The sequence below is a fragment of the Nicotiana tomentosiformis genome, chromosome 3, assembly GCF_000390325.3.
Source record: "Nicotiana tomentosiformis chromosome 3, ASM39032v3, whole genome shotgun sequence".
Taxonomy (NCBI): Eukaryota; Viridiplantae; Streptophyta; class Magnoliopsida; order Solanales; family Solanaceae; genus Nicotiana; species Nicotiana tomentosiformis.
This window is the reverse complement of record NC_090814.1, coordinates 134,062,697-134,071,917: the sequence shown is the minus strand read 5'-3', so window position 1 is coordinate 134,071,917 and position 9,221 is coordinate 134,062,697. Positions and strand designations below refer to the sequence as shown.

Below are 9,221 nucleotides of genomic sequence, written 5' to 3'. Positions count from 1 at the left end.
AATACATTGTAAACTGTGGATATATTTTAAACAACATGCTTAAAAGTGACTGACTGGTGTCATTTTCACGGTGAAATCGGAATTACTGAATGACTCTCTATCACCAACAAGATTACCGTAAAAACAATACAGCTAAAATATAGAGGAATTTTCAAAAACCGTTATAGTTTAGGGCCTAATAGCTAAAATTTGCCTAATTATCATTCGTAGTTGTTGTTCAATTGTTACTAACTTGTATCGCTTGTATACAATATGCATCAACTGTAACCAAGGCGAAATACAAGGGTGTATACAAATGATACAACTTTTATCGACTGTATTTGTTCGTGTAAATAATACAACTAAGGCGAAATACAGGAAAATAAAATGCTCTTGTTGAAATTCGAACTAACACATTCGCTAGCTAAGCAAACGCTCTAACCAACTGAGCTATGAGAGCTTTGTTGCTCTCTTGCTTCAGTTCAAAATAATTAATCACTTATTTCATGAATTTGCTATAAAATTCAAATATAGCTATGAATAGTAGATTTGATGAAAGTATAACTACGAATGGTAAATACAGTGTAAATATTTAATTTGTCGCGTAATTTTCCCTAAAATGTATTTACACCTACTATTTTCATAGATTAATAAATACGGTTTTTATTTCATGTGGGGTGTTTGATCCTATGTGAAATTTAAGAAATAAAGAAAGAATATATGAATTTGTATCTTATAAGAATTGTGTAAATATAAAACGAAAAGGACAAGACGGAAAATTTAAAATATAATTTGAATATATAAAATTATCATTATTATCAGTGGGGAAGTCAGAAAATTCAACATCCTTTGCAGTAAACTATATGCAAGGGTGTTCAAAATCTATTTTCTACTCAATAACAAGTAATGTTTTATCCTATTCATAATATAATTTTTTGATAAAGAAAATTTAGTTGACCACCCTTGTACATGACTTCGCCCCTGATTATTATCTAAATGGAATAGTAAAGAATTGTTGGCACATCAAGTGGAATACATGGAGCATATAGAATAGGTTTTCTAATAATGAAATTTATCAATTAATAATATATTTTTTCACAGCCGACTGTTCTACATTGAGCTACTGCGTCAATTTGTGACTAATGTTCGTTCATTATATATTAAATTAGTTCGATTTAGTGAAAATTATGAGTAGGTTTTTCTCGAACTATACCTCATTTCTCATCCTCTGCCACTTTATTCAATGATAAGCCAATTTTGTTAGGAATTTGTCCTGGAATACTAGAATATTAATCATAATTGTTTTACGTTTCCTAAAAGGAAAGTAAATATTTTCTTCTATATTTGACAGATTCATTTCTTGTAGGAAAATGTTTCGATCTTTATAAATTGAGGATCCCTCTTTCACAGAGAAAAAAACAAAAGCATCCATAATCTATATATATATATATATTAAAGGAATAAAGTTACCATATATAATTGGCATTACGGTTAAGCCAAGTGGCAAGCTAATAAATGTCAATATTATATGGTAACTTTATTCTACATTTGTCTATGTTAGTGTATATATATATATAAATAATGTCAATATTATATGGTAACTTTATTCTACATTTGTCTATGTTAGTGTATATATATATATATATATATATATATATATAAACTGAATGTGAATTAAAAGGCTAATTTTGAATTTATTGATAAAGTTTTAAAATTCGAATTTAAATTAAAAATAAAATTTTATCTTTTTTTTTATCATGTTATCATACTTAATTCGGTTAATGATCATATGCAATTATGTTAGGAACTTTTATTTTCTTTTCTTATTATTTAAATACTACTTCGCCTATGGCAAAACAAAAAACAAAAAAAACTACTCCATATAACTATAAAACTCTTTCACATTTAAAACCCTATAATTATAGTTCTTTAAAACACTGTAGATAGATTTGAATAAAGTGAATTTCTTTTAAAATAAATGTAGTATATAGGATATACGTCTATGTTTATACAAATAAAAAAAAAGTTTAAAAATCGAATAAAAGTTTACTTACATATATAATGAATTGAAGTAAACATACATGCTGGAGAAAGAAACATAACAAAATTTAGTCAATATTAAAATAAAAAAAATCTTTTTGAAAAATATTTGTTTGAAGAGTCAATTTATATAAATGGACATCAAACAAATAACAAAACTTTGGCTATACAATTGCTATCATTAATTTTAATTTAGCACATTCTAGGAATTGTAGGGTATAAGGTGAAACCCCTTCATTTAGCTGCAGTCAAACCAATATTGCAAGGGTATAATATTTTTTTCGTTGGGAATATTAGTTTTGAATCATTAGATTATGTGAAATTTTTTTTTTCTCAAACTCAACAAGAGAGATATTGGTTTCTAATTGATAGCTTCTATAGCGATTTTCAAGTGTAACAAAGTGTATAATTTTTTTTAAAATTTGGTATGACTTGAAATAATTTTAAAAAAAAAATGTAAACAAATTATTTTGAAAAATCTCTTTACTTTTTTCTACTTCAAAGATAATAATAAGATAAGATATTTTTAAAAATTAGTAGATAATTTTTAAAATTATTATAATAGAAGTCATATCATGGATAAACTCAAAAAAATCAAAATCTTATGGAATATTTACATAAATATCCGGCCAGATTTATTCTTTACTTTTTATAGCTAATATAAATAGATGATATACCGACAACACACGATTATACACATATTATATATGGATTATACATAAATTACACATCCTTCAATTTTTTTAATTTAAGTGGTCGGGTGAGCACCTATTTAGGCTGATTAGATAAAGCTAAAAGAAAAATATGAAAGAATTTCAACCAAAGACTAAAAATATAAATAAAGTTCTTATGTAGGCAATTTCTATTAAAACTCATCTTTTCATAGTGAAATAAATTAATTTTTTGTAATAAAAGAAAGAATGACATAAAAAATAAGATAAAGAAAATAAATATAGAAAACAATGTATGAAAGATCTAAAAACCAAAAATAAGAGATGACAATGAATTTTATTTTTTTTGTAATTAAACTTTTATATACTAGGTCAAATATTTACAAGCAAATCAGAAAAATCATACATATATGTTCCTGTGCTTCCTATACTTCCTCCCCCCTTAACTTCCTATTGTTAGTCTCATTTACTTCTATCTATTACATTGGGTAGTAATCCGGTTTACTTAGAACTTTCTCTACTTCCTTGTTGCTTCGATAATGCACTTCTGAGCTTGCCAATTATCTCCCAGCTCCTCGCTTTGTCTTGAAAAATTCTGCCATTCCTTTGCTGTCAAACATAATAAACACATCCTGCTAGTACCATCTTGAATAGTTATGTTCGTGCATTCCTCCCTCTTGTTCAGTGTTCTGCCCATTTTAATTACTCTGACTACCCATATACGATTCTGCTAATGCCTTGCCATTTAAGCAACCTCTTCCATAACTCCGCTGCATATTGGCACTCAAAGAATAGATGCTGGATAGACTCATTTGCATGCTTACTCAACAGACATGCTTGATTAGTTTGAATTCCCCACTTTAGCAATCTATCCTTAGTGTACAGTCTACCATTTGCCACCATAGTTAGCATGAATATCCACCTAGGACACACTGCATTATTATATACTAGTCTCCTCCAGCTCACTTTGCTAAAATCACCTCGCAAATTTATGGTATATTTGCTTAATAGAACAGTCACGCATTCTTCTTATATCTTCATAGTTGTATCCTGCAGCTTCAAAACTCTCTTTAGCTTTCACAATGTTTCTCATGATCCACGATGCTTGGTTCAGTTATACTTCCCAGATGTTTTTATCCTTAATGTAATAGTTGTGTACCCATTATATCCATAGCTTACTCTTCTCTTTACATAGGTTCCAGAATTATTTACTTATAGCTTCTTTGTTCCATAAGCTAATATTCATGACATTAAAACCTCCTGCCGATTTAGGTTGGCAAACTTTCTCCCAAGGTAGTAATGCTTTCTTTGAAACACTATTGTCCCCTGTCCATAAGAAGCTTTTGTAGATTACCTCAATCAGTTTTGTAATTTTCTTTGGCAGCATGAAAATCTGAGCCCAGTAAGTCTGGATAGAAAACAGAACACTCTTGATGAGTTGAATCCTCCCTGCATATGATAGGAACTTGGCTATCCAGGATGTAATTCTGCCCATTAGTTTGTCAATTAGAGGTTGACATTGAACTAGTGAAACTCTTTTAGAGCTTAAGGGTACTCCCAAGTATCTCACTGGTAGCTCTCCTTTTTGAATGCCTAGGAACTCCAATATGTCTGCCTGCATAGCATGTGACACACCACCAAATAATATAGAGCTTTTTTTTTTGTTGATCTCCAGTCATGAAGCTTTTGAAAACTCCATAAAGCAGTTGTATAGCAGCTTAATTGATCCAATGTCACCCCTGCAAAATAACAAAAGGTCATCTGCAAATCCAAGCTGCAATATTTGCAACTTTGCACACTTAGGATAATAGTTGAAATGTGAAATCTAATTTAAAGTCTTCAAACTTCTTGTGAGATACTTCATTGCTAGTACGAAAAGGAATGGAGATAGTGTATCCCCTTGCCTAAGTACTTTCCTAGCTTCAAAAGGATGAGTTGATGAGCCATTCAACATGATTGTATAAGTAACACTTTGCACACAAGTCATTATCCATTTTACAAACTGCTCAGGGAAAGCCAGTGCATTCAAGACCTGTTCTGGGAATGGCCAATCAATTGAGTCATATGCCTTCTGCATATCCAATTTCATCATGTATCTAGGTGACACTCATTTCCTTCCATGGCCTTTAACTAGTTCATGACTTAGAATGATGTTATCAATAATTACTCTTCTAGGTACAAAGGCAGATTGTGTCTTATCAATCAAGTCCTCCATAACTCCTTGTAACCTCTTAGTCAGAACTTTAGAGATCACTTTATACAGTGTGGTGCAACATGAAATAGGCCTATATTATTTGATGCAGGTAGGATTTCTAACTTTAGGAATAAAGGTGATTGAGGTACAGTTGATAGGCTTAAACATCTATGTTGTATAAAAGAAATCCAGTACAGCCTGTGTTATCTCCTCACATATGATTTTTCATGACTTTTTGAAAAATACTGCATTGAGTCCATCATACCCTGGAGCCTTCAGATCATTGATATCTTTTAAAGCTTGACATATCTATTGTCTGGTCACTGGTTGGATCAGTTTAACTTGCTAGTCATTATTTAGCACTGTCCCTTTCTTCATTACATTTGGATTAATAGCTGGAATTGCAGGGGCACTAGATCCTAGCAGTTGTTTATAATAGCCAAGTATTTCTGCCTCTATGTCCTATTCCATATGTAGCAGCACCCCCAGTTCATTTGCGAGAGCATGAATACTATTCAAACTGTTCTTGTTCTTCATTTGAGCAAAGAAGTATGCAGAGTTCGTGTCTCCCAGTTTCAACCACTGAACTCTTAACCTTTGCCTATATATACTTTCCTCTATCAGTATCCATTTCTCTACTTTACTCTTTAGTTCTTTTTCTTCCTCGATTAATTCTGTGTTCAGCAGTCTACAACTCATCTTCTCCTGAACTTCCTGCAGCTCCCTTCTGGTTTCTTTGATTCTGTCATCAACACCTTTATAGTGTTGAGTGTTAAGTCCTTTTATTACTTGCTTAACTCTTCTTAGTTTATTTCACACTCCCTGCATCTTTCCATTTGTTGCAGTTGTGTTCCATGCTTGATCAACTTCTTGCATAAATTGAGGATGCTCAGCAATGCAATTGAAAAATCTGAATGGGCTAGTTTTCTTCCTCTGCATTTGTGAGATCATAAGCTTAAATGGGGAGTGATCAGAGACAGATGGTTCTAAGACTTGTATCCTCAAGCTAGGCATTGTCATCATCCAGTTAGAGTTCACCAGTCCTCTATCTATTCTGCTATATGTATGATTGTTTGTCTATGTGTAGTCCCTTCCCACAGTATGCAGTTCATTCATTTCTGTGTCATTCATGAATTCTCTAAAGTCCTTTGTTTCCATATCCTGTATCATAGTTACATGATGCCTATCTTGACCATTTAAGACTGCATTGAAGTCTCTCATTGCTAGCCATGGTCCTTGCTGCAAACTGTGTATCTGTCTCAATTTCTACCACATTTTCAACCTATATTTTATAGTATGCAAACCATATATTGATGTGAATCCAAATGCTAGCACCTTTGAATGTGTTCTGATCTGCCAATGTATGATTTGTTCATCTATCTCAGTTGGCTCAAAAACAAAAATCCTTGGATCCCATATTACCCAAATTCTGCTCTTATTGTTGTTGCTGTAGTTTGATAACCACTGCCAACCAGGAGCAATTTTCTTGATTATGCAGCTAGCTTTCTGTTCCTTTATTCTGTGCTCAACTAAGGCTATCACTGCCTTTTTATTCTCCTTTATGAACTCCTTTATCTCCTTTTGCTTATAAGCTTTATTTAGCCCTCTAACATTTCATGTAACCACACTCATACTGGTATAAATTGAGTGTCCTAATACAGCTCCTGCACCCCATAGCTTCTCATCTGCATACTGCTTGTTCCTGGTTCATTTATTGCTTGATCACTTCCTAAAGATTGAAAGCCATTACTTCCAGCTAGAGTCTGTTTTTCAACTTGCTTTGCTTTGGCCATTCTAGCTGATGATTTACCACTAACTGTTATCCACCGAGCTTCTTCAAGTTTCTTAACAATTGCAACCTGCATTGGTCCATTCTCCGGTGGTTTTATTGTTCCAGGCTTCTTTGTTTGCTTCTTCTCCTGCTTATTGTCCTTTGAACCATCTCTGTTAGTCCTCTGCCAAACTTGCTTGCCTTTGTTTACTCTCCCTTGGTATGCCATCTTCCGTGGTTGTTGAATTCTGTTTTCATTGCAATTATGCCCTATCTTCAAACATTTGTTGCAATAAGTTGGTTCCCAGTCATAGCTAATCTCTTGTTCAATTGTTTTGCCCGTTGGATCCTGCATCTTCACTCTCCTAGGTAGGGGTTTGGTGATGTCTATCTCAATTAACATTCTCGCATAAGAAATCCTGACTGAACCAGTTGTACAGTCATCAGCATACACTGGATTTCTCAATGCACTCCCTATCTTACTTAATGCCTTCATACTCCATCAATTGAGTGGAAGATTTGGAAACCTTACCTACAAAGTAATGGTTCTCAATACTTCATCATACATATTGAAATCTAGTGTCCATGCTTTCATTACTATGGGTTGATTATTGACAGTATGAGGCCCAGTAAACCACACTTGGTTCCTTTCTTTCAAATTAGCAAATCTAAACACAAAATAATCTTCATTATGATAATAGATCTGAGGTTTAGTTGAGAATTTACCCACTGAATTTATGAATCGTTCCATTGCTCCTATTGTAGGTGAATCTCCGATTACATATAGCACTATTGCTGAGCTCCATTTTGCATTTTTCTGTTCAACATCCTCAAGATCTACTTTCACAATTTTCTCCCCATCTTGAATCATCGGTGCGATATATTGAAGATTCATCCCTCTCATTGCCAATTTATTCCCTGTTACCACATTAGCCCATGATTGATTTTCTTTTACCTTCTCAATTTGCTCAGCACCTTTGGGAATTTTAGTGTCAGATTTGGATGGCATTGTTTCATTGCTATTTGGCGTCTTCAGCTGTGACTAAACTTTTTCACTCCCATATCCACATCCTATACCACTAGCAGCTACAGGTGTAGCTATCACTGCTATCATCTTGGCATTTTTAGGTACTGGATCTGATTCCATCTTACTCTGCTCATTTTGCATGCTCCTTGGAGTGATAGTCGCATTTGGTTCTTCAATTCTCACCCCTTTTGGTGAGACAAACAGCTCCATTACTGCATTCCGTGCATCTGCTGATCTCTGGTCAGTGATCGAAATCTTCATAAGGTTCCGCTTGGGCCGTCCTCTCCCTCCCATGGCTTCCAACTGCGTACGTTGGCAGGTCCACGTTAACGTGCGCTGAGAGAAACGGTTTAGAGAGATGTACTTATTTTTTCTTATGTTTTATCTTTGTTGAGTATAAAAAAATTGAAAGCTACTCTCATCAATTTTATATATTTTTTTCAACTCAAATATATAGATTATAAGATAAGGGTATCTTAGAATTTGTTTTTAATTTATATTGTGTGTCGTTTTTAAAAAAATCACTATTACTAACAAACTGATATGATATTCGAATTTGAATATAAATGCAATTTGAGTAGTTTGCATTGAGCTAAGTATGGTGTCGAAAAATAAACAGCAATTTTAAGACAATATATGCAGTGTTATATAATAACAATCAACTAATTTAACATTTAATGATTCAAAGAACAAAATTTTTGTACATATAGGTATTAAAAATTTAAAATCTGTGGCTAGAGATATCGATAAACTTAAAATGGAGTCATACTGAAATAAAGTTTTTTTGGCTAAAGAATCATTCAAATTTTTAGATAGCCGATTAAAGTAAATTTTAAATTAAGGATAATATCTTCACTTGCATCATTATAAAGATAATCATTATTGAAATATATATTAAGTTTTAGAAATTGAAATTTCAAAATAGAAATATTTTTTGAAAGATAATATCATACCAAATAAGAGTTCAAGTCGTAGTAAAAGAATCACGTCGTAATCAAAGAATCGTTTATATTGTGTCAGCCTTTATGTTTTGCCATAAATATGAGTTATTATTTCGCTTTGTGGCTATTTTTAGGTTCCAATGACACCAATGAGAATAGTGCAAAAATAAAATTATCACTACGAGATTTGAGAAAATGTTAGTCTTTTTTCATGTAGTGTTTCTTAATTAATATCTAACGATTATCTATAATTATTTAGAAAGTTTGAATTTTAAGGTTATTAACATATAATTCAAATAACTCAGATATTTAACATGGTTAATGTCAAATATCAAAATGGAGTCATACTGGAAAAAATAATTCACTGGCTAAAGAATTTTTTAAATTTTTAGATAGCCAATTAAAATGAGTTTTGAATTAAGGATAATATTTTCACTTACATTATTATAAAAGTAATTATTATTGAAAAATAAAGTTTTAGAAACTAAAATTTAAAAATAAAAACATTTTTTTTAAAAGATATCAACACACCATATAAGAGTTCAATTAGTAGTAAAAGAGTCAAGTCGTATCCAAAAAGTCATTCATAGTCTCAACA

At 32.0% G+C, this 9,221-nt stretch overlaps 2 protein-coding genes across 2 annotated transcripts; both read right to left on the bottom strand.

Annotated features, from left to right (window-relative positions):
* Window positions 1–5,346: 5,346 nt before the first annotated feature.
* Window positions 5,347–5,898, bottom strand: LOC138908531 (uncharacterized). Its single transcript, XM_070199208.1, has 2 exons — window positions 5,702–5,898; window positions 5,347–5,626 (listed from the first exon to the last, which is right to left on the bottom strand). The coding sequence occupies exons 1-2, from the start codon at window positions 5,896–5,898 to the stop codon at window positions 5,347–5,349; spliced, it is 477 nt and encodes a 158-aa protein (XP_070055309.1).
* Window positions 5,899–5,961: 63 nt separating this feature from the next.
* On the bottom strand, window positions 5,962–7,151 carry LOC104108390 (uncharacterized). Its single transcript, XM_070199207.1, has 3 exons — window positions 6,544–7,151; window positions 6,220–6,490; window positions 5,962–6,138 (listed from the first exon to the last, which is right to left on the bottom strand). The coding sequence occupies exons 1-3, from the start codon at window positions 7,149–7,151 to the stop codon at window positions 5,962–5,964; spliced, it is 1,056 nt and encodes a 351-aa protein (XP_070055308.1).
* Window positions 7,152–9,221: the final 2,070 nt, after the last annotated feature.

Bases quoted from the DNA above. Each gene is read 5' to 3' on its own strand.
- LOC138908531 (XM_070199208.1), bottom strand. From the start codon at position 5,898: ATGCCTAGCTTGAGGATACAAGTCTTAGAACCATCTGTCTCTGATCAC. The intron at 5,627-5,701 runs GTGAAATAAACT...TGTTGATGACAG, and splicing joins AATGGAAAGATGCAGGGAGT to AATCAAAGAAACCAGAAGGG.
- LOC104108390 (XM_070199207.1), bottom strand. From the start codon at position 7,151: ATGAAGGCATTAAGTAAGATAGGGAGTGCATTGAGAAATCCAGTGTAT. The intron at 6,491-6,543 runs GTATTAGGACAC...ATGAAATGTTAG, and splicing joins AGCTATGGGGTGCAGGAGCT to AGGGCTAAATAAAGCTTATA. The intron at 6,139-6,219 runs GTGCTAGCATTT...AAATTGAGACAG, and splicing joins AGATCAGAACACATTCAAAG to ATACACAGTTTGCAGCAAGG.